Raw genomic sequence first — 25,799 nt, forward strand, 5'->3', positions numbered from 1 at the left:
CCAGGGAAGGAGGACGGCCTCTGTTCTTAGAGATGAAATGCTCCCAGAGATGGGTGAAGAGAACTTTTGTTTCTGAACGGCTCAACCTTAAAATTGTACCCCAGTAATTCAAGAGTGGACCCTCAAAAGCAGTTGTGGGAGAAGCCGCAAGTCATGGGAAGGGACTCACATGTGAGCAGAGAACCAACCCAGGCGGCTGTCTCGTTGTGATAATGTGTTCATAGCACAGGCAAGAGAGACTCCACTTCCTAAATGAACTGAACAAGGTTATTATGGAAGTGATAAACAGACTGAACATCTCAAGGGTTGTCTTTTTACACTGTCAGTGGGAGAAGGGAGAAAGGTGGGGGGGAGGAGAAGTGTTCTGAAGGTGTGGTATGATTTTTTTTTTCCTTTTTCTTTTAGGTCTGTTAATAAACTCCTTTATATTCTTTCAAGTTTGGTGCCTGCTTTGCGTTTCTCCCAATTCTTATCTCACGAAAGATAAATAGTAATGAGTATTTTAGGCCAAACCACTACACAAAGCTATTTAAAAGAATACATTTAGCTTGACATTAGCAGCTTACCTTAACATGGTGAAAATATAGCGAGGGCTGGCAGCATCCTTTCCACCATGAAGCCTGGTGCCAAACTGACCAATAGGTTGTAGCAGATTCACATTGTTACTTCCAACAAAGTTCTGAGCCAAGTTGACAATAGTCATCATTAGTGCTTGCTGCAAGAAAATACATATTCATTGTACTAAGTATGAGACAGTCTACCCTAATCAGCCAGTAAAATCTATTTTTAATGGCCCAAAATTATGTGACTAACCTGAATCAAATTTTTAAAAAAGCAGTCTCCCTGAGAAAGGCCTATTGTAACCTTTTACAAGGGCTGCTGGGAATACATATTCTATGCTTATGAAAACCCCTGGGCTTCTCATTTTTTTCTAAAGGACTTCTCTGGGGGAAGTAAAGGGACACAAACTGACCACACTTGCACGCACAAACCACTACTCATTGCTTCTAAAGGGAGAAGAGAGGGGATGGATGGACTGTTAATATGGCGACTCTTGCTAATATTTCAAATAAATATAAACAAAACAGGAGCTAGAAATAATCTTTTTTCTGACATCATAAAAAGTTTTTGAAGAACAGAGTCTCTGCTTCTTCCCTTAAAATACTGTACTTCTTGTTTCAGACAAAAATTGTCCTAGTACATAGTTCCTATATTCCTATGATTTGAGAATCTAGAAGTTGCCTAGGTAATTAGTTATCTACTATTTTGCCACAACCCATACTGTATTTGGGATAACACTGTGGACAAACACTTGGAAAGAAAGGAAATGTGCTGTCTTATTAAGACACATACTGCTTGGTTCACTTCCTTCTAAAAGACATCTGTGATTAGTAGAATTACAGTCAATAGTTTGCAATTTTAATACCAGAAACATTTACCTAATATTTTACGTAGGCTAAAAGTCCTCACAACTTCACCATCCTCCATACTCACCTCCCCATGGTGATAAGCTGACATTTCAGCCACAGAACCAGCCAGCTGAGCAACCTTTACTTCACGTTTATCATTTCTCTTAAAGCAAGTGAACAGAACCTTGCGTTGCCCTGGTTTCAAACCTAGTAAGAAGAACGTCCCATTCTCAACACAGACACAAGCAAACGTTTTCAAATCATAAACTTGTTTAGCCTTTATTATAATTTCTAATCTCTCTCAAAAGAAGTCTAGAAATTAAATAGAAGTAAATTCACATGGTAATAGTAACAAAATAATAAATATGTAATTTTTAAAAAAGTAATAAAAGTATTTTACCAAACTCAAAACAATTACCAAAAAAGTGGTAACATAATCTTTTCAGCCTATTGTACGGCATCCAATACATCATTCTAATAAACTGCAGCTTGATCCTAGATGTACAACTTCCACAAGTCAAGAATTCTTTCCATTCTACTCAGCAAAATCTTTTTCCTAAGAATACTGGCACAAATTCAGCAATAACAGCTGTAACTGTAGCTTACGTGTATTTCACAGCACTCGGAAATTCTACTTTTTGTGTGAAATTCTCAAATACGCATTAAAATTCAACAAAAAAAATGTTATCCTCTTTAGATCTTTTATTAAAGTTTTAAGAAAGAAGCCAGTTCCTATCTTCTGGTTTATTTTCATTGCTTAGACACACTTTAGGAACAACATCTGTGCGGAAGGGATTGCATCATATTTGCTGCATGTTATCTAGAACTTGATAACCAGTTCTAGATCATGCTTATTGAGCTAGGCAGTGTTTTAATTCACATACACTTCTGAAATGCACTAAAATATTGTTAAATGTTACCATTACTACAGTGGGTCAAACATAAGAGCAAAAGCTGGAAGGAAGACAAAAAAATAAAAAAGAAACTCACTTCAATTTCCATTTTATTTAAATATGTAATATCCAAACTTTTTTACAATGGGTCTGCATCATGTTTTACTACCAGAAATCTATTGAAAACAACAGACTTAAAGGATTTCCTTCACACAGGAGAATCACCAAGTAGTAAGAATTGTAACTAGCAGCTGTGAAGAGACAGCCAAAATCCTCTTCATTATTTTTTCTGAGATTTGCCACCAGACTAGCCTGTCATTTATCTCCTGACGATGCTAAAGGACAAAAGCCATTGCTAGAGCACTACACCTGCTGAACAATTCACATATCCATGCCCAGAATGTGCAGAAACACTCACAGGCATTATATATAATATTTGTAATATTATATATATACACCTACTTTATGTTACATATATACATAGACACACACAAATACATGAATAGCTATGTTCCCCTCTTATTTTCTTACATTTCTGTAGAAACAGTCTACTGCGAGTTCATTCTTTAAGTTTCAGCAAAATCATTCTGCTGTTTCTGAGAAAGCAGTCTGGGTACAGCATGTTGTAAAGAGCAAGGATCTCTTGAAACACACAGCTCTGTAAGTACCCAGGTATGGAAAGAACTAAGTCTGGAGAAGCTGAAACAGAGACTGACGTCCTTTGGTTCCCTAGGCGTGTATCTGCATACCTAACTCAGCTTCATTCTGCATCAAAGCTGGGGATCCATCCTACCAGGAAGCTACTGCCCCTACCCCCTGAACTATCCCTCTCTCTCATCCAAAACACAAAAAGCTCTTCCTGTATGAATATTTTAGTGTAAGTCTGTAGTGTCAAGAAGGCTGACCAGCTCCACTATAAAATGTACTGGAAAGTGGAGATAAATGCACTTCCCCTCTCCCTGAAGCGTTTTTTCTGACCGTAGTAAGCTTGTGCACACGGACAATGACACAGACGGGAATTCCTGCTCATGCTGTCTGCGGACAGTTTTACAAACAAAGCTGTAGTGTAGTAAGCTGCTCCTTTTAATGTTTATGCTATTGCAAGGGGGAGGGTTAGTAAGCCTGACTGACAGAAGCCTAGCAAGATTACAGGTCAGTAAACATTAGAGCACTGCCTGTGGTGCAAGACTGAAGAGAGAAAACATTTGCATCTTCATCTGCACTCAGCTGCTGACTTGAATGTTAATTATTCTAAGCACTTAAGAGACTTGCTTTCTCTGATGGTATGAGCAGAAACAAAGTGCTTGTACAGCCTAGGGAATAGGTCTGGTTAAGTAACAAGCCTGCACAGCAGCAGCTTAAACTTCCACAGAAGAAACATGGCAATTCCTGAACAGAATTCTTCAGGTTGGAAGAGACCAGAGTGGCACATCTGGTCCAACCTCCCCGAGCAGGATCACCCTAGAGTACACTGCACAGGATATAGTCTCTCTTGAATATATTCAGTGACGGAGACTCCACACCCTCCAGTGTGCAGTCACCGCACATAGAAGTTCTTCCTCGTGTTCAGGTGGAACTTCCTGTGCATCAGTGCCTGTCCACTGCCTCTTGTCTTACTGTCTGGCACCACTGAGAAGATCCTGGCTCCATCCTCTTGACACCTCCCCTTTAGTACTTACACACATTGATAAGGTCCCATCACAACCATCTCTTGAGACTGAACAGGCCCAGCTCCATCAGCCTTTCCTCGTAAGAGAGATGGTCCAGTCCCTTTGTCATCTTCATAACCCTCCACTGAACCTGCCCCAGGAGCTCCATGTCCCTCTTGTCCCAAGAAGCCCAGAACTGCACAGACACAGCAGATGTGGCCTCACATCTGAGGGCTGAGTAGAGGGGCAGGATCACCTCCCTTGACCCCCTGGCAATGCTCTTCCTAATGCACCCAGGACACCATTGTTATGATGATATGTTAACAAACACATACATGGAAGTTCTTACACTCTCTACTTAAATGCATTGATTCCAACACAAATCACAGCTTTAAAAACCATCAATAAACGGGAATATTCCAACAAACCATAATGAATTATCAGCTTACCATCAACAAGGGAAGGGATAGATCTCTCGTTGTCTGAATTTGAGAAAAGGATCAACTCCTTGTTAATGAAATCATTGTAAGTCAAATGTTTTGTTGCTGTACCATATAAAAATTGCTGAAAAAAACCACATACATTATTCATTCAATACAAAAACTACATTACATTTAAATCTCACCTGGCAGATTTATGACTATTATTTAGAACTCACCTCGGGAAGGCCGTGTAGTCGACGCTGTCGCCTGTCTTCCATGAAATTTGTTAACCATTCTTTTCGGTCATCAATCTTCTTCTTACTGAAGGCCTGGAAAGATTCCAAGTACACTGAAGTATCAGCATATAAATGTTTGTGCAAATGTATGTTACTTTAGTCAGAATTTTAAGTATATTGAACTTTCTGATGAAGTATTCACAAAGGCTTATTTGGACAAGCTAATCCATATAACTAACGATTACATTTAAGGAGCAGTCCCAGTACATGACTTTTCAGACATTTTTGCACAAGGTGTTTTTGAAATGACAGATCTCTCACTGATTGCAATTTAAATTGATATTGCTTTCCTGAAATCTGCACACATTTAGACAAATCTTATCATTCTTCTTCCCCCTCTTCACGTCAGAGTTGTGCTTTGACACATGGGTTTGAAGGTCTTTCCCCACATAGCTTTAAGGTTGGGTTCATCATTCAGACTGAGCTATAATCAGCTCTCATCAAGAAAATCAACTGAAGGTATTAGAAAAAACATCCCACTCTTGTCCTCTCCATGCCCTCTTTGCTCTGTCAATAACTTGTAGCTGTTCCTGACTGGCCATCCCTAGTCCTCTTATGAAAATTGACAACCTGACAAAATTGACACTGCACAAAAAGCCTAAGCCAGAGTTTGTGCCAGCTGACTGATGGCCTCAGCCTTCATGATGACAAGGCATCACTTTCCAGCAACCACTTATCACTACAAAAGGACACAGGAATGTTCTGACTTTGTGGTCTCACAGAAACAGTTTCCCTCCAGTGAGTTTCTTCTCCGAAAAAAAGACATAAAAACTGAGTATGTGGTTTAAGCAAGATTTTGAATACTTTGGGGGAAATTCTATGAGTTGCTGAGGTATTGCCTTTTTTTCTCAGGAAGTAAGATGTAGAAACTCTATCACGTCCTGATTTTAACCACTCTCCTGCATGAGAACACGGTCATCAGCACCATCTTTTTCAAAGGACTCTGACTGGAGCACTCCAAAGGAGCTCAATGAATAGTTTCAATTCCTTGGAGACACAATGTTGTGTAATAAATATTAAATCTAACTTAGTTTCTGAGAAACGGACTGAGCGATATCACTATGTTTTGCATCAGACTGACTTCATTTGTGAACAAACCTTGATAACTCACAACACCAGACATCTGAAAATTTAAGATTACGCTTTTGTAAAAAACATGACTAAATTGTTAGCATTTTCTTCTGGCTCCTTTCAGTTTATCTATACCTTTTCTAGACCACTGAAGTGACAAATGACCAAGAGCTGGATCAGCATAAAAATTATTTCAATAGAATAAAAATAGAATTAATAGAATTAAGAGCTGTTCTCAAATATTTATTCCTAAATAGAATAAGAAGGGGATTTTTTCTGTTTCTCCACTTAAAACTGCTATTCTAATACTTCATTTACTAGCAAAGGAGTTCTTCAGAATGCTGAGGAATTTGCTTTGTGAAATAGTTTTTGCTTTCCTAGATTACAGCTATCATGAGGCCTAGCAGGGCCTGTAATCACACACCACCCAGAGGTAAACTTGGGGCTGGGATTACAACGACCAGCACAGGAAATGCAGGTGGAAGTAGAAGTGAAGTTTCTGTATACAGCTCCAGCACTAGCTGGTAGTTGCTGAGGTGTAACAGAGGTGAACAGCTTCCTCCCAGACTGACAGAATACTATTTACCTAACAGTGAGGATCGGCCATAACTGCCAACATGGCCTCCCTACACCAGCCTGTGTATGGAGGTCTCTTTGCAGAAATAGAGATCGGAATTGTTAGTAAAACCACACATTTTACTGTACCCACAGTATAAGAAAAAAGTTGTTTTGTCTAAGATGAGTATTTTTCCATTTTCCTTTTTTTTCTCTCCTACCCGTTTTTGTCTCTGTAATGTCACCTACAACTAAAATAGCAAATTAAAGTAGATATAAGTTGAAATATTTCTTGAGAAAACAGCTTCGTTCCAGACACTTCATACTTTGTCCTTCCACAAGCCTTCTTTGAAACACAAGTATTTTCCTGCACAAAACTATCTACAAAACTTCAAATATGTAGAGCACATGCATGAATACATACATGACACACTGATAGATCTTCAATGAATAAACAATATTTATCTGATCTTATTTGCTCAGAAACAAAATACAGACCCCTAAACAGATGTGAAACATAATTTTTTCGGGCTCTATTGCCTTACTCTGAGTACTTTTTGTATGTTCTGTCTTTAAAAGAAATTCTGACTGTAACATTTCTTGATATTCACATCACACAAAATTATCAAAGCTAAAAGCAGAAGGTAGAGCTCACTTTGTGGTGTGGATTAAGCTTATTCCAAAATTTAAAACATTTTCCAAAAGACTCTTTCTCTGCCCAAAGCACTTTTTCAGGTACACAAAAAAAACCAAAACAACCCAATGAAAACTAAAACATATCATGTGGAAGCACTTCTGTGAGTTCTTACCAGTGTAATGGCAGCATCATCCTCAGGCCCAGCATATCGAAACAAGATCCGATGTCTTTCCATGTCAGCAAAATATTCTTTTGCTTCTTTAGCAGTGCTGGTACCCAATCCTGTACAATAAACAGAAATAGTTACTCAATATTCAAAATTTAAGTTTTATTATTTTACCCCTTTTATTTTACTGGGAATATTATAAAATCACTATGTAAGATACTATCATGAAAACAGCCATAAATAAAACTTCACACCACCCTTTTATTATCATTTATTCATAGGGTTCACATATTTGTTTTTAAACAAACCTTTGTAGTATTTAATCTTCCATGCTTTGTGATTTTCCATATGCTTTTTCCACTCATCAAATTCAGGAATACTATAGAACGAAAGTTCTTGCTTATTTTTGCTTGCCTTTGAAAAAACAAACAAACAAAATCAACATTTCTGTTGTGCTGTAAGTAATCCATAAAATCTCAATAACAGAACCCATACCTTCACGATAGGGGTGATGAATTCCTCGAGAAAACCGTGTTTCAACAGCGATGGCCAATTGTGATGAATAAAATTGATCAACAAGCCCTTTATGTGAGATCCATCCTGATCCTGAATCAGAACATGATAACATGAGGCAATCTTACAAAATACCAGATTCCCAAAACCACCAAAAAACCCACTCAGAGGCCTGAATACATCAACACAATGTCTGATGATAGAAAGCACAGAAAGGAACAGTTGGCTTTAATTTGGATTCCAAACTGGACCTGGGTATGAAATAACCACCTGTGAATGTCACTGTCCCTGAGCTATTAATGATCTCTTCCAAGCCAAGTGCATGGTTGCTGTTCAAAGTTTCTCTGCCTGTGGCATGTATTTGCTGAGAGCTAGACAGCTCTCCCAGACACCAGAGAGTTGAATTTTTGCAGAAAAAAGCCGAACCTGGCCACAGTTCTCACTGGTGGCATGAAGCTTGATAGCTCAATCATGAGATTTTCCAAAAATAATTGCCTACATTCTTGTCTCTACCTGACTTGCTAGCAATACCACCTCATTTATTGTCTATTTTTGTCCTTACTTTCAGCATATTTTTGAATTATCAGTAGTATGTTTTTATTAATACTTCGGCTTCTTGCTATTTTGTGCAGCAAAGTTCAGTTGTGCTTTTAGAGCAACCAAAGCAATATATATAAATAAATTAATCCCTTAAAGAAATCTCATAACCTATGAAATTGCAGCAAAACACACTGTAAGAAGCTCTGTAGATAAAAACCTGTGAATTTCAGACTTACCTGATCTGTCATGATCATAATTTTTCCATATCTCAAACTTTTCAGAGATTCTGGATCTTCATAGCTTTTCTTGTATTGTAGTCCAACTATTTTGATGATGTTGTTGATTTCTGCATTTTCCATAATCTGTACAAAAGTTATTTTTGCAGCCAGTGTAAAAAGCAGAGGTTCAGAAACATCTCAGTCTTGCTTTATAGATACTTTTTCAATGCACCTTGACCTCAACTTTATAAGCTTTTTATTCCCACCCCTTCAAGCCTTTGCACTTGTAATGATTTCTCCTGTACTTGCAAATTCTCAAGACTGCACCACTCTCTTTCTCCGCTACAGACAGAGCACTTTGGATTAGGAAAGCTGGGAGAAAACTGCAGGTGTAACAAAAAGTCATCTCACAAATGTGCCTTCTTTCTCCACTGTTTTTATGGGCATGTGCAGCACACCTCTTATTACAGACAAATTATGGGTGGCAGCAGGAGTAATGTGATGAGGTAATGCTGCTGGCTGCTGACTCATGTTGTGAGTCCATGAAATCACATGGCAATGGAGAAAAAACAAAGTTTTAGGGGTCTTAAATACTCATGTGAAACGTGAATATGAGTCATAGCAAGATTTCCTTTCACTTGTGAAGAAATGAACTTTATCATCCCAGTACTGCACTACTACAGTTAATATTGAAAGCCTTATCTCAGGCTTCAAAACAGCTGGTACTTTAAGAAATCCCAGCCACAAAACTCATGAAAAAATTAAAAATTAAAATATGAAGGTGTCAATCTAGAAATCAAGAATAAACAGGAGGACACCCATTTATCAGCAGAAGGAGAAGGACAGAACTACATACCTGTTTGTGAGAAGCTTCTCGGACATTGAGAATTTTGCCCCTGAGTGGGAAGACTCCGTATCTGTCTCTACCAATTACACCGAGGCCAGAGACAGCTAAAGATTTGGCCGAGTCTCCTTCTGTTAATATCAACGTGCAGTCCAAGGAATGTTTGCCACCTGCAGGCCAAGAAGAAGTAGAGGGAAGGCAAAAAGCCAGGAAGCGTAACTCAAATGAAAGAAATACAGTTTAATTCTTCCTACTCTACAGTTAATCTCCTCTCATCAGTTTATTTAGGTAGGCTGAATTTCTCTTCCTAGGGATGGCCTTCATACCACTAAAATGGCACAGCAATGAGTATCCTTGCTAAGGATACATAGCATACTATGGATTGCTATGGACAAGGAGCAAAACAGGCAAAATGGGATGCAATGGTGGCACATCTTATATAATGGTTGCCACATGTCTGCACAAAAAAGGACAGATTGCTTCTCTACCTTTACCATTGCATTTTGCTAGCTGCAAATTTCTTATACACATACATTATGCATGCCTGAGTTACATACAGGAGTTATTTCCCATTCTGCATTTTCCCTTTGCTCACAGCATATTTTAAAAAGTAATTTGTTAAATCACACTTTTGTGGGTTCCCTTTTTTATTGTCTATCATCTAAAGGCAGACAACTGTATAAAGAACATGTCAGAAAAGCTCAAACGATGAGAACATTTGCACTTATTATACCTCACAAATTTCTCAAACAGAAAAATAAATCTTAGTATACTAACAGTGTAATTTTGATTCTACAAGACACAGCATCTTGTTACCTGTGTGCTCAAAACTGGAATGACATTTATGTTCTGCCTATTGCAACTAAAGCAGTGGAATAGATATTCTAAATAACAAGCAGGTTGAAAAAAGGAACCCACCCTTTTAAAACAGTGCAAATGTTCATTAAGTATTTTTGCTATTTTATCAAGGCCTATGTTAAGAAAGAATCCAAAAAATCTTCAAGCTGGTTGAGTCTCACCTACTGCTAATAAGGAAGTTTTGAATATACTGGCATTTAAAATGTGTGCTGTAATTTGCCTTTACCTGGTAGGTAAAAACCAGCCCATACTTCCTATTACACAGAACTTACATTCAGCATCTTTGGGTTTCTGAATCAAGATGTGTGGCTTAATACAATCTAAGGCAGTTATTCACACTGTCAGGGACTACCTACCAGCAAGGTGGACTCCAAATATTAGAAAAACACCAGTGTGCTGTTTTAGAATATTTAAGAGCCAATATTTTTCATAAATGAACTAAAGAAAACACATCTGAACATCACCCAGGTTGACTTTCTTCTGGAATGGATGCAATCTGTAGCAATTAATTTCACAGAAATACAACATTCCAGGTATTTTGCTGAGCATAGCTCTAAAGAACTCGAAGACAAAACTACATGAACTGACAGGTTCAAAAAATGCTTTTATGCTTCACCTGATTTAGTAATCTAGCTGCTCCCTTACAATCCTATATTCTTAATTTTTGCTTTGATTTCTACTTCTCTTCCAACAAGCCACAGAACTATGTACAGCTGCTCAAGATCACAAGAAAGCAAGAATGACCAGGTATAGGACCCTTTCTTTACAGAGAAGGGGGAAGAAATCTGCAGCAAGTGCATCACTCTAGAGATACACCTCTCTCCTGTTCTTAAGCAAACTGGCAATGACTAAAATGCTCAGGGATACCAGGGACACAAAAAACCTGTGGATGCTGGACCTCAGCTACAAATTCATTCTTGAAGTAAAGATAAAATCTAAAAACCAGAGGAATAACTAAAGTCAGATGTGTCTGTGGCCAGAGCCTGTTCTCTCCCTGCTGCACTTCCTGTGTCCACCCTGAATGTGCAATGCCTTCAATGTCAGAAATCCAGTATCTTCCAGAATTTCAATAAACCAATACCTGGCTAAGCCTCCTCAGCAGATGAAGAGTTCCCTCAACATGAAACAGTAATTAGGCATCTGAGAAATACCTGGGTAACAGGCATTTAAGCCATGCAAAGCTTTAGCCCAAATGAATCCCTACATGCCTTCTTAGCTGAGGAAGTTTCAGGATGAAAAGCAATAGAAAATTTTATTAGCTCCCCTGTTAGAGATTCTCCCTTCCCCTCACCCCCAGTCAAAAAAATGAGTAAGAAATTATTTTGAAGCCTGGTCTCCAAAGCAGAGCTAAAAAAACTACGAAGAAAGGGTGTCCAAAATCATTCATTATATCTGCTAGGAGCACTAGGCTTGATATCCATGAAAACATATCATTTCTCCAAGCACACAATCTTTTCAGCAAAAAAAAGTATCAGGGACATATATCTGAGTAAGGAGTGAAAATTCCACAGGCAAAATACTAGAGTAGATGCAACTATCAACTTTTGAGGCAAAACATGACATCTGAATAAATAAAAAAGTAATTAAATACTGAAGAAACTCCATTAAAAAAATTAATAACCAAGGAACCAAAAAGAAAGGGAGGAAAATTAGAAGCACCTTATCATCATCTCATCAAGTCATCTTTGGCTTGGATGCTGAAGCACAAAAAAAACCCCCAAAACAAACCAACAAAAAACCCAACCAAAACCAAGCCTCCTTATCAGTCTTACATGCTTTTAGCTACTCAGCCCACCCACCTACTTCATTTCAATTTCCCTGCCTTTGCTTAATGTGAGGATGTATTAAAACCCAACTAAAATTAACACAGACCGACAACATTTTGAGCTCTTTAGCCACGCGTGCCCCTCAAATCCTTCCAGAACAACTCCCATCTCATTGCTATTGGCACAAAGACTGCCAGCTGATCCTGATCCCTGTCTGTGCTAAGGAAGCAAGCCAGCAGAGATTGCCAGTTTGCCCTATATTCCCAGACAGGAGCCTAATGGCATTTAAAGTCTAATGAAAAAAGTCTCTTGAACCGTTCCCTCAGGTCTGCACACTACATGATTTACTTCCTACAGCTTCTGACCCTATAAAGATTCTGATCTTTCTACATTAGAAAGGTAAAGAAGACCACTCACCTCCAAAATGGAATACTGGAAACACTATTTAGCAGGAAACCACAGTTAGGAGATTTACACCCTCCCAATACCAACCTAGACTGCCATTTTTGTTCAGTGTTACTAATTCTCTCCCCTAAAGAGGACAGTGTTCCTGATACCAAACTCACCATCACATTTGAATTCTAGCTCCAGGAGGTTTAGAAAACAAGAAAGATTTTTATTAAAAACTACATATGGATAAGAAATAAAAGGTTTCAAATTATCATGTCTGTGAAAAATTTATGAAACATTAAAGAAATTAAAAATAAGTGCTCTTACCAGCATCGTTAGCATCATCCAGTTTTGGAATGCCTTTGATTTTACTGTGTTTCACTGATGAACATTTTTTGTTCAGTTGAGTTTGTGCCTTAAATTTGACCCAATTCAAAATACTCTCTATGATACCACAGTTAGAGGCCTACAAGCAACAAATTAGAATTGTGGATGAGAAAAACAAAGCTTCAGATAGCAGATTCCTACATCTCAGTTTTGAATCATTAACACTGTTTCTAAAGTCCTCTACATTTTAAAAACTGCAACATATGAAAGGTCAAGGAATTAACACACATCTTCCTATTTAGCATTTCATGCATTTACAACCAAAACAGAACACAAAAGGAGCTTCCTTTTCCACCAGTTACATAACTGATGGAAAGAGCAAAGGAGGTCTGAGACCTAACAGGTTGTGTAGTTGATGCGCTGAGACATTTTAGGTACTAAGCACTTGTTTCCTGGGTTGTGAGAGCAAAAAGAATCTTTACAGGATATTTACAACCATTTAATTTTTCTTTGGAAATGACTGAAAATGGCTGAAAGACAACCAAAACTATTTGAGAATGAGCTTTCTACCAACCACTTGATAATCTGATACTGATTCTAGAAACACATCTGCAACAAAAATAGCATATAGTATATTTTCTAAACTAAAACTGCTTTAGCTTTTGTTTCACATCAAAAGAAAACACAGATGGAGCGAAATACTGTGAGCTTTGGCTTTTAATTATCCCCCATAATACAGCATTCATTGTTGAGATCGTGTGGCACATTTAATGCATCTGGAAATCAGTGTTTACTCCTGGGAATATTAGAAACACTATAAATCAAACCTGCTGATGGTAATACAGCATGCATTCATTCTTCAGATTTCGTTATACAAGACTGCTGGGTTATTTTTTTCCCCTCTAAATTCTATAGGAATGTCACCCATAACATAGAATTAGAATAATAAAACACTATACAACCAGTAAAGTTTTGATGCCAGGAGTATTAGCAGTGGCACTGTTCTCCTCACTACTGGAGTTTCATTTTAGGATACTGGTGCTAAATAGGGCTTAGTATAAAGAGTTCTGGCTAACAGAATTCTGCTTTCTCTTCATTGTATGAAAATGTAGTAGAGGTAAACCCTCTCTGATGTATTTCTACAAGTACATTCATTTAGAACAGAAATTCTTAGCCTATCTACAGAAAACTTTAAACTTGCTGCCTGACAATAATGATCACCTTGAGTACTACAGGCACCATTTTGCATTTCCTTGATTACTGAAAGAACAAGTAAATGTGACATATCTTCTCCCTCTCTTTTCACTCCAGTGAAACAGGACTGATACCAAAGAGTAAGGTATACAATATTCTCAAGTTCAGAAAAATATTTTAACACAAAAAACATTGGTCAATGACTATGTTTAGATTTTAAGAGTCCAACTAATATCACCCATGTAAATACCAGAATCTCCAACAAACAAGTTGATCAGGTGAAGCTCACTTTGAAATCCAGGGCAACAGTCAAAACACAGTCATTGCATCCATTATTAAGACCAGAGAATGAACAGAAGTTCCTTCACCCATTTCCAGAGTATGCAAATGTCACTGAACTACATAATGAACTATACCTAATCTTCTGCTACAAAGCACACATATACTTGGTCCAGTGTGTCAATTCCTGCTTCACAGAGGAGAAAAAAAAAAAAAGGCTTTACTTACTGCTTTAAAAAATTTCTCAGAGAGCTGGCACTTGGACCCAAAACTTTTAGGCTGCAATGTCATGTTTTCCTTTGTCTGGGAATCAAATGATGGGTTTTCAATCAAGCAATTAACAAAAACCCATATATGGTTCTTCACCTGTTGAAAACATAGAAACCAATTTACTCAACAAAATTCCCACATTCAACTTTTTCAATATTTTTGTATAAAGTTACTTGCCTGAAATGGTTTGACTGAAACTCCAGCTTTATTCTTCTTTTTCACCACTTCTATCAGTTTGCCCACAACCTGATCCACCACGTAATCAACATGCCTACCACCCTGAATGAGAGAAGAGAAAAAAAAACAAACAATAAACAAAATAGCCATTGAATTTCCTAACAGCTTTTAGCTGCACTAACAAAATTCCTGTAGTCATACTCAAATATAGAAATCCATGCACACTGAGTTGCAGCATAAGATAGAAAAATCTGCTTTAAAGTTTCTCTTTCACATCATTTAGTCTTCATTCAAGTGAGGATGACAGAAGTTAAAACATCAATTACTCAAATGCCTTCCTTTTAAATTTGTAGAGAAAAAGGCCAAAATATTAATAAAATGTTAAATTCTAGTGGCTGTCATAGGAAGTTCATAATACTTGACTGAAATCCTGTAACGAAAAGTGGAGTGATGCAGGGATATCCCATAAAGTGAAAACATACCAAACTCAACACTCCATATTTTACACCTTTGCTTTAGATAAGCTAGCACCTTACAAAAAATACAGACTAAATACTGATTCCTCTTCAGACCAGTCTGCATTAGGACAGACAAAATAAAGAACACATGGCTATGGAGACCTTCATCATGAAGTCACAAACAGAAAAACGCTCCTTCTTTAAAGCTGTTTTTAAAACAGAACTGAGAAGGAAAAAAAGCTTTAGATGGGTACGAGGAAGTATAGGATAGATAAGAAATAAGTAAGAGAGAACAAAACCAAGAATAAACAGCAGCCAAAAAGAGGAAAACAACTAGCAATCAAACCCCAAAAGTTAGGATTCTACATTTTAAGGCAGTATATGCATCTGAAAAGACTGAAGATGTAAAGAAGTTGAATTGATGGGATAGCAGCTGTGTTCACAGCTTCATGCAGAACACAGAGATTAAAAAAAACCAAAAAAACAGAGTAGATAAAACCAAAATGGTTAAGCTAGTAAATATTATTAGTCATAACCAAACCAGTACTTGCACTTCAAAGAAACCATCTATGGTTTCTGTCAGTTCCTAGAGTCATCTACTGGAACAGCAACACAAACCATTAGAAGCACCATATAAAGTCTTTTCTCATGGCATTTCTTCTAAAAAATCCAACCAACTAAAAAACCCACATCCAAACACCAAAAGCTGTCAAAATTAGAACACAACTGTTTTTATCCACATATGGATGACAGAGTTTCAACAGAGAGAGAGTTCAATTGAAAGCTCATCTATCAATATCCTGCCACTTTAAAGAAAAATAAATCCATTTCTGAACTGTAAAGAAAAGCTCTTACAGCAAAATATCAAATTACACATTTCAAAATCATTCCACACTTGAGTGGCAGTCTTGAAATGCATTTCTTTTACTCATCACATTACTGAAAACTTGTGCTTATGGGAACATCTCAGTATATTTTTGCATTTAAAACTTTAGCAATTTTTAAATTTTGCTAGAAGTAGCATCTGACATATCAAGAAAACCAGCAATTTACCAGTAATTCTTGTTCTTAGGAGACACTAGTTATTACAGCAGTTCCCCATTCCCGAGTCCACTCTTAAGTGTGCAGCTGTGAGTGAGGGATGCTCAGAGCTCAGAGCTGGGGCCCTCCCAACCATTTCACCAGCAGGTGGCAAATGTACCCACTATGGGACCAGAACAGCCTGGAACTGCCCCAGCTGTCAGAACAATTCCATACAAGACACAAAGGCAAAAATACTCTCCAAGTCCAGAGGGCTGCCAAAGATTACTACAACTTCTGAATTATGGGAAAAGAGCGCTAGAACTGCATAACCTTCTTTTTCCAGAAGGTAATGACAGAATCCCAGTCTTGCAAACTTCAGGATGCAAAGGTCTCTAATTAAGTGCTAACAAAAATCTTAAAAATGAAGCTTTGACTGCCTCCTATACACATTCTATTCTTATCATAGCCAACAGTTTCCATCTATTTGGAGGTGAGCCATATTTAAATTCTGTGGACAGATAAATGGTTGATATGGTAGAAAAATTCAGAAGCTAACTATAAATTTGAAGTTTTCATTTAATTAGTTATGCAATTTCAATCGGGTTTTTTTTCTATTTTTTGTATTATATTTTTTTTATGAAAATAAATCCAAAATCCACAATAATTCTGAATTTCTTGCTGAACTCCAGCAAATTTTAACAGGTTGGGATTCTCCCTCCATGCAAGTCTATCTTCTAACACTGCAACTGTGTAGGCTCAGCATTTCTGCTAAAATGATTAGTAGTATTACAGTTAACAGTGCCACCATATTAAAGTTATCATTACACTGCTATGTTAATAGCTGAACTTTCTACTACAATTTCTACCACAGACACTATTTGAAATTTAGAACTTGAGAAGACCACATTTAATCAGTTTACAAGTCTCACTAAAGGTTATCTGTACAACTCTCATAGCTGTAAACATTCCTTCAAATGCTGTATCAGAGCTTGAAGTTGAATTCTGTGGTGGTCTACTACGGGAAAATTTTGAATAAATGGGGAGCTGACCAAGGTAACAAATTCACAAGAACTAAACAAGGGAGTTGCACCTCAACATACTGCCTGACCTCCCAAACACCCCTCAAAAAAAATCACACCAGCAACCCAAAAAAAAATTGTTTGGAATTTACAGCAAGTTTAAAAAAGGTGGGGGGAAAAGTTATGGCTGGCTGAAATTTATCCAGATGCAGAAACAAAAAGTTGTCAGCAAACAGTGATAATTAACAGCTGGAATGAGCTCCTCACCTGTTAGCAGTTAAGGGGGCAGGCAGCTGAGGCAGCTAATTACTACACATTATGTCCCATCAGTGGGTAGCTGCACATCAATTGCTAGTGAAAGGGGTTCACCACCCCAAAAATCCCACACCCAGTCACACATGTAAGGCATGGATCATGAGACTGGGGAAAACTAGAAATTACAACACTTACCTTTGAAGAAAAAACAGAACTTTTTTCTGAGCATATTCCAAAAGAATATATAATAACAATGTATGTGTAACTGCATTATGTGAAAATTGATCCAGAAGAGTAAAATTCAAAATCTTTGGAGTCAGGAAGTATTCAGTATTTCCAAACACTTTTTTTAGCCTAGTATCAAGCGTAATGGAGTTTCTCTACATTGCCAGTTTCCTCATAAAAGTATTGTCCGCATCTTTAAGGTCATGCTATTTTTCTTCTTTATGTTGCACAAAGGAGCCTGAACTAAAACAAAGTTGGAACCCTTAAACTACCAGATTTGTCATCCCTAGTTTTGACAAAGTTTTTAATTGCAATGTAGAATATTTACTTAGAAAGTAAATATTCTACAATGAAATGAACTTGCCCTGTTACCACAGAACATTTGTTCAGCTACACTGTGAGAGACTAAAAAGAAGTTACATAATAAAAATTACAGCCCAGCAAACACTGGCTGCACATCACCTAACACCAAGATTAACACTGACATTCCTGTGCACCTGCTAGATTTAAGTGTAACCACTGGTGCTTACGAACCATTTGCGCTAGCATTAAAATTTTCTTCTGACACTTTCAACAGAGATCTGAGCAAGGACAGGTTTCAAAGCGTCTGATTACCAATTCTTATCTTTCCCATCTTTTGGAAAGCTCACAGTTAAGATTCTCTAGAAACAGTCTCACCAACTACTAGGACTGCTTGTTCTAGTCTTGTTAAATCTAGCTTGTTAGATCTGCTACCTCTAATAACTAGAATGTTCAGTTAGATCTAACAACTAAACTGCCTAGTTGTTGGGTCACTCATCCAGTGCAGTTTGTGAAGAGCAGTGACAAAGACTTTTTTTCACCATGGTGGATCACAGATCCCTAAACCCGGTTCATGCCAAAAGGGCATAAATGAGAGTTATGCTGGTTGATTTCAGGTGATTCCCTTGGTGCCTGACCACCCCCACAATTTGAGAAGCACCGAGCTGTACTTTATTTAGTATGCTGAGCACATTGCTGCTTTAGCATAACTTAAGATTTTTCTTTGCTATTATATCACTACTACTACAGTTGCAAAGAAAACCCAGATATCCTTAGGAAGATACACAAATAAAATTAATCTCAACACTTCAGGCCAATTTTATACATCAGACAGCCACTTCTCAAGGACACCGAAAGTCATTTTTGCCCTCCAAAACTTGTTACTGGTAGCCTTAAAGGGGTTTGTACATTTTTTTACCTTACTTTCAGAATTATGTCATTACAATGTGTTAAAAAGGAAGAAATAAATCAGTTCCAGTAATTTTCTTCAACACCATGTATGCTCACATAAGACATTGGTATCACTGATAATGATTACTAGCATTGTCAAAACTAGTGCTTATGTAGAAATACTGCTATGAATGTATTTTGATTGCATCCAATTGCTCTGCCAGTTCCTCTCATGCAGAGGATTAGCTCACCTATTTATTTATAGCAACCCAGATTCACTTTTTTATCAAACACCTGACTGGGCACAGCCTCAGCATGCATTTTACCATTTCCACTTTTACCATTTGATCTAACCACTCACCTTTGTGGTAGCTATACTATTTACAAAGCTGATCTGCTGGAACCCTTTTTCACTCAGAGTGAGGCACACGTCCCATCGTTCATTCACGACCTCGTGGATGACTTTGAGCGCGACTCCGGTTTCATCCAGCTTGTCCTTAACGTAAAGATCTACGTAGCTGCGGAATCCATTTACCTACAAGCAACAGGTAACAGTCACTACTCTCTGCACCAAATACTCAGCACACTCAAGATACATCAAGTGATGTTCTTACAGGTAGTTTCTTCCCATTCAACATGACTTTGACTCCTTTGCATGACCCAGCCAAATCATACGCTCGTCTTGTCATGAGGGCCACAATGTCCTTATCAAGCTTTTCCATCTTAAATTTAGACAGATCTGGCTGGAATGTAATGCATGTGTAGTCATCACCTTCAAAATGCTTAATCTTGGGCTCAGAGGTCTTCATCATGTTGTTCATCCAAGTCTTTGGAAACAAAACGTTTTAGATGTTAGTTTACAACACATTATCCTCCTCCTTTATTCCCTTTTCCAGCTATGCTAGGATTGCAACAGTTACACAACAAAAAGCTCACGAACTTCTTTTAGAAGAAGTTCCTCTGGTAAAACACTACACAAAGTTAACTGATTTACAAAGGCACAAGCATAGGTGATAGCACATTTGTGGTTTCTGTAAACATGGAGGTATTATTACATTGATGGACATGATTCTAATGCAAATGGAGCCTCCCACAGAACTTACTAAACTAGATACAAGTGAGCTGGGATTACAGCCCTTGTACCCATCTGTTTAACTCTTTCAAGCTACTCCCACCTCTACAGAGAGGCTTATTAGTTCCTGTGCAGAGACTCAGTAGTCTCCAAGACACCATTTTGGCGGCCGTGCAGTGTGCCAGAAAACAAACCCCCCCGGCGGGTACAGGCTAAACTCAGGAGTCTTGTATTCCCTCTCTAAGAACATGGGCACATCTGCATGATCAAGCAGAACGTCTGCTCACAGCATACACTGAAGTTCAGTTCTAATAAATTTTCACAAATTTTGAAAATAATGGAAAACGTAGCACTTTAAGTTGTAAAGCATTTAGTCATTCTCAAAAAGTACACTCGAACCAATATTAATTTGCCCTTTGGCAGTCAGCAGAAAATATTACATATTTTAAGAGACAGGCATAACAGATTAAATGTATCATTTATGTAGTGATATGACAGCATGACCAGAAATTAATTACTTGTCCAGAAAGTAAGAGAAGAAAGCCACCACCAGCTGGGAAGGACTGTAAAGCCAAGGAACTTCGGTATCTAATACTGCCAAAGTATTTCAAACTTTTAGAAAGGTGGCCATCTCAAAGCTATATACAGTAGACCGCATTACATTCAGCCCTTGGTCTGTACGCTAACAATGAGCAATGGGTTCAAGTGGGGGGGGTTTACACTTAAGTCCATGTGGGGCTAATTAAATTCATGACATAAACACTGAAAAATCTGTTTCTTAACACATACAAAATTACACAGATAATTGTTTCCATGTTTGCATAGCTAAGTAGAAAGATTTTTTGACAAATTATACAACAGCAACTTCAAATTGTTTCAACTGAATATATTCCTTTTCACATGTGCACGAATATACTTTAGTTTTAATAGAAATAGAATTTTGGGTTTTTTAGTCACCTAACACTCCAAAGAAAGTGTTATTTTACCTAAAAAGCCTAACACATAGGGATACCAATTTTTACTGACTGAAGTAACCTAGCCTGAAAACTCTGCACATCCATTTGAACGAGAAACTATCCAATTCATTAAATAATCCTAAAATGTATGTGTTAGATTTTAAATCTGTAACTACAGCAAAGACATTTTGAACACTTCTATACCTGCTTAAAGCTGTGTTTGTATTCCTTGCAAGCAGTTTCAACTGTAAACTTTGTACTAAATATGTTACAAAGTTTTGCACCATAGCCATTGCGTCCACCTGAAAAAAACAACATAGAGTAAAATAGGATCGGTTTAAATTCAGGATAATAAATCATGTCCTAAATTATTAAATTTATTTTTCCCTACATTTCAGGAGCAGAAGTGTTTAAATACTTATATACATTACAATTAAGATACAGAAGTATGTTGTTTGTTACTTGATAATGAGTACTGACATTGGAGATGTAAAGTTCTCTGTAAATACTGGTATTAAAAAAGGAAAAGTAAGATATTTCCTTTAAGTCTTTTTACTCTAATAAAGAGCTATAATAACAGTAACTAAGTCATCACCTGTCATGAAACAGAAAGAAAGAGAAAAATTAAGGAGGGGAAGCATACTGAAGAGGCACACAATGACTTAACTGAATAAAACAAAGCACGTTAAATAGTCTTGCCTGTAACTTTTTTCTCATCATCATCATAGTTGCTGGAAGTTAGTAGCTGCCCAAAGATTAAAGCAGGTACGTATACTTTTTCCACTTTGTGTTCCACAACTGGTATCCCCTTTCCATTATTCCATATGCTGATAATGTTCGATTCCCTATAAAATAGTGAAGACATTAAGCAAATGAATGCAATCTTGAAAACAGACTTCTGCATACCTGTTTAAATAACTACATAAAAATATAGCAAAAGACCATATTCTTACCACATTTACTTAGAGCTCTAACAATTTTAATTACAAAACACCCCACTCATTTTTGCTTATTAGATGTCTTGGAAGAAGGAGCTTAATTGACAAATGGAATGACAGTATTCCATACCACAAAAAACCCCCCAAAAATCTGTTTGAAGACCTTTCGTTATCAGCATGATCTGCAACAGGATCCTGAAGCTTAGTGACAGAATTACACTCAAGTTAGAGATGTTGCTTTTAAGGTTTCATTGAAGTCCATCCAGACAAGTTATCATCTGTTTAAAACCGTTATTTCCAAGTTATGATAAACATTGTGACTTATTTTATGTATCAGTGCCAAAATCCATCAATATCTGGCATCATTAATATTTCTAGCTCCAACACAGCATTTTCATTTTCGAGTATTAGAGAGTTCAAAATCAGGACAGGTCAGGCAGATTTACACATTTATCATTTCCCTCCCACACCATGATGAAAGTAGAAAAATCACTTCTCGGAATATTTAGCCTAAAGGTTAGGTCTGAAAACTAGGTTTCTAAATAATTTATTATTCAGTTAAATGTCACTGAAAAGCTACTACTAAAGGAACCCAATCAGCACCTATATAAATTCAGTACTTATCAGTAAAAATTATCTCTCCAAGTATTCATTTTCAAAAAACAGTGGTAATGATGTATTTGTAATATGAAGTTTCAGTGTGATACAGGTGACTAATTCAAACACAGTCTTATCCTAATGCTAAAGGAGTTAACATAGACGTTCAAGAGATGCAAAATTGTGTTACAAAACCTGAAAGCTGGTATTTAAGATTTGTGAAGAAACCTGTCTGGCTATAGTTATGCACTGCCAAGCTTTCAATTTATCATAAATTTTATGATCTTCTGGTTTGAAGTTCCATTCAATCAAGCATCAATGAATGGTTCAGGAAAGCAATTATTATAATTTCAGAATGGTAGCACTTACTGTTAACCACTTTTAATTCACCTCTTCATCTTAAAATATGAAGCTAATGGAAATAATTCCATAAATATTCTGTTTTCAATAAATCTAATTTCATTAGTAAAATCATTTGTAAAAATCTAAACTGCAATAGCACTGGCAGGGAAAGCAAATGAAAACATGCTTTTACTTACGGATCAATGGATATTTTAATACAAGTCATATTCTTGTCCCTCTGCTTATTGTCAGCAGCATTTACTATGAAACAAAGTAGCACAAATTAACACTTCATAGGCAATTATTAATCTCTTGGTCTGTAAAACTGATTTTATACATATTCCACCACCAGTTACAATAGTCCAGGTATATTCTTAATCTGGTAGCTCTTTGGATATATTCTGTATCTTAGCACTGCAGTCTATAAATATAATGAAGTATCTACAGGAAGATATTTTTCAACCTTCTTATAATTACTGACTCTATTTTAAGCAGTTAGACTAGGTCAGAAATAAATGGAGAAGTGTATTTTGTGAGCTCATAACTGTTCTTAACATACTGAGCACTTCATTCTTCTCCTGTTGTTCTTGTTTGGATATTTATTGCAGCATGTATGTGAAAAACCCTAGAAACTTACATGCATCACCAGACCAGTTTACAAATTGAAACCCACCAAAAAAGTCACATCCATTAGGGAGTGTTTTGACTGCAGCAAAAGTTCTCTCTAAAGAGCCTGTGAGACTTATAACTAACAGTCTACACAGTTTAGGATGAAAATAAGGATAACTGGAAATTAACATTTGATCAGAATTTAATTAAACTGCACTGCCATGTATATGAACTACAGAAAGCAGAAATGCAACTGTGGCCACTAAACATGAAAACACATTACAGTCATTTTCAGCATCCAATGGTGATCCATCTCATCATCCATGAAACAGACGAAAGTAAAACCCCAAATCATCAAAGTACACCAAATCCATCTAAACAGCTGACAAGGACCTCAATTTAAGATCAGATACTTCAAGGTGCTTTTGCTAAAATCATGAAGTGCAGTTTAATTCAAAACCATGCATAGTAAAAATGTCCCATTTTCATAAGGTTATTACACTGACCCCTAGCTCTCAAACCACACTCTCTGGAGCACTTATTAGTGCTACATAAAGCAGCAATAAGCCATGAAGTACTACAATAACGACAGGATAGTCATCTTCCTTTTGAAGAGGACAATATGGAAGGACTCTCCCTAACATGAAAAGCCAAAAAAAATCAGATCTATGAGGCACCACTTAAAACAGAAGTGATTAAAGGTTTTCATTTCCGTGTTTATCAAATTAAGTAATAAGTTAAAAATAATATAAAAAAATTAAACAAGCATTCTTTTCCACCTGGTAAAGATATAGTCTTTATTGCCTCAAAGAGAGTAATGCTGTAAAACATAGTTCTAGAGATGTGGAGAAGTTGTGAACCTAATGAAGGTCACAACAAAATTGACCTCAGTAGACCATAATTTAATTCATGAGGTAATCCTACCAATCCTTACAACAGAACTTCATAAAAGCTGAAGCCCAGGATTTCATGTCAATTAAGCCAAAATACCAGTTCAGCAGACAGTACAGTATTCAGATACTCCACATCTCTACTGCTGATTAGTGTGTGCCTTTCACCAATAGAACATCATCAACCAGTAAGTCACAGTAACTCAGAATTTTGACAAAATTTCCTAAAAATAATTTTTTTGTGCCTCAGTCATAGTCCTTTTTAATGGCAGTATGATACTCATTTATTTTAAAGCTGTCAGAAGTCTAGAAATTATCCATGAAAACTACCACCATTATCCCTCTGTACAGAAGGAGGAAGTTTTAATGATTGATGAAAGGATGATGTAAGTGAACACTCAGACCATTTAGAAGTTGCATTCTTTCAGAGGAATATTCTTCTTTCAAATGCCACTTAAAACTGTAGCCCTAATAGACTTCACAGATTAAAAATCAAGTAACAATATTGATCATAAAAATAATCTAGTTTGGACATTCAGGAACAAATATTTAGATTTTTTTACAAGTTCAGCTGAAAACTCTTCCCTTTTAAACTGTTCTGGAAGACACTAGATTTTTATGCCCTATAGTTTAGCGGGACTCAAGTGTGTGATTTAAACTCAGATACAAATTGATGTACTTTGAGAGCGCTCAGAAAAGCTTGTACTCCATAATGCTAAGGCAGTATTATTGCTAAAAATACTTACCAAGGATTTCATCAAAGATCTTGTACAAGCCTGGAACAAAGGTAACTTCTCTGCAATTCATTCCTACATCTTCATCATAAACCCACATTAACTACATGTAAACAAAATAAAATAAAAGTATTTACTGTCTTGATAAACCAGCCTATGATTCTGTAAGATCTATTTCCTTCAGGAACTTTCCTCTTACAGTCTGATTACTGCAGCCATTCAAGACAAGAGCAGAAGTCCGCAAAAATTACAACTGTACCCACAAAGAATTCCATAATGAAAATCCATTATTTCTGCTTGGTGGGGAATTCCCAACAGTACAGACAGTGAAGTTCAAACCGATTTTCAACTTCACAAAAACAGCTGAAGAAAGTGCCAGCAGGAGGCTTAAAGTCTCTGTTCTCTACCTAAACAAACCAAAGCATTTTTGGACCTACAACAAATGCTACTTGCAAATATGCATACATATGTGTGTGCATATTGGCATGTTTGTGTGCACAGGTTTACACACACATAACTGTCTGTTTACACACATAGGTGTGTGCTTGTGTTTTGACTGGATTTCAATATTTTTTGATCGTATCTTTTCAGATGAACCAAGTACTCAATGCCTTAAAGCAAGTCTTATCTCATCCCCTTCCTACACATGCGTACATAAACAAGATCACAGTTTTTAACTTTATAATTCAGAATGCTGAGAAAAACAGAGATGCATCTATTTAATAGCCAGAATAGATACTTCCTCATTAAAACAACAAAAACCATTAAGACTGTAAATTTAGTGACACTTACCTGAGTTAAGGGTTCAACTGACCCAATGTAAGTATCTGGACGGAGGAGGATGTGCTCAAGCTGAGTCTTTTTCTGATAAACTCTCTCAACAGACATCTTCTTTGAAGTGTCATTTTTATTAATGCTTTCTGAGTCTTCCTTTTTTGAAGCATTCATCTGATTATCAAATAATGTCTAAAAAACCAAACCAAACCAACAATCAACCTCATTCAACCTGTCATTCT

The 25,799-nt window shown here is 36.9% G+C and overlaps 1 protein-coding gene across 2 annotated transcripts in view; it reads right to left on the reverse strand.

Moving 5' to 3' along the window:
* The window catches only part of TOP2B (DNA topoisomerase II beta), a 60,523-nt gene that overhangs the window by 17,042 nt on the left and 17,682 nt on the right, over positions 1-25,799 (reverse strand). For both annotated transcript variants that reach the window (XM_082285000.1, XM_082284999.1), the window contains exons 2-20: positions 25,576-25,749; positions 24,796-24,886; positions 22,748-22,811; positions 21,373-21,518; positions 20,878-20,975; positions 19,260-19,472; positions 19,007-19,180; positions 14,475-14,576; positions 14,256-14,393; positions 12,555-12,693; positions 9,226-9,383; positions 8,388-8,513; positions 7,594-7,704; positions 7,407-7,512; positions 7,105-7,214; positions 4,610-4,702; positions 4,401-4,515; positions 1,495-1,616; positions 567-715 (exon numbers count right to left, since the gene is read on the reverse strand). In XM_082285000.1, the coding sequence (XP_082141126.1) occupies positions 567-715; positions 1,495-1,616; positions 4,401-4,515; positions 4,610-4,702; positions 7,105-7,214; positions 7,407-7,512; positions 7,594-7,704; positions 8,388-8,513; positions 9,226-9,383; positions 12,555-12,693; positions 14,256-14,393; positions 14,475-14,576; positions 19,007-19,180; positions 19,260-19,472; positions 20,878-20,975; positions 21,373-21,518; positions 22,748-22,811; positions 24,796-24,886; positions 25,576-25,749 (2,429 nt within the window). The remainder of the gene's footprint in view (positions 1-566; positions 716-1,494; positions 1,617-4,400; positions 4,516-4,609; positions 4,703-7,104; positions 7,215-7,406; positions 7,513-7,593; positions 7,705-8,387; positions 8,514-9,225; positions 9,384-12,554; positions 12,694-14,255; positions 14,394-14,474; positions 14,577-19,006; positions 19,181-19,259; positions 19,473-20,877; positions 20,976-21,372; positions 21,519-22,747; positions 22,812-24,795; positions 24,887-25,575; positions 25,750-25,799) is intronic.

The sequence above is a fragment of the Coloeus monedula genome, assembly GCF_965178545.1.
Source record: "Coloeus monedula genome assembly, chromosome: 1".
Taxonomy (NCBI): domain Eukaryota; kingdom Metazoa; phylum Chordata; class Aves; order Passeriformes; family Corvidae; genus Coloeus; species Coloeus monedula.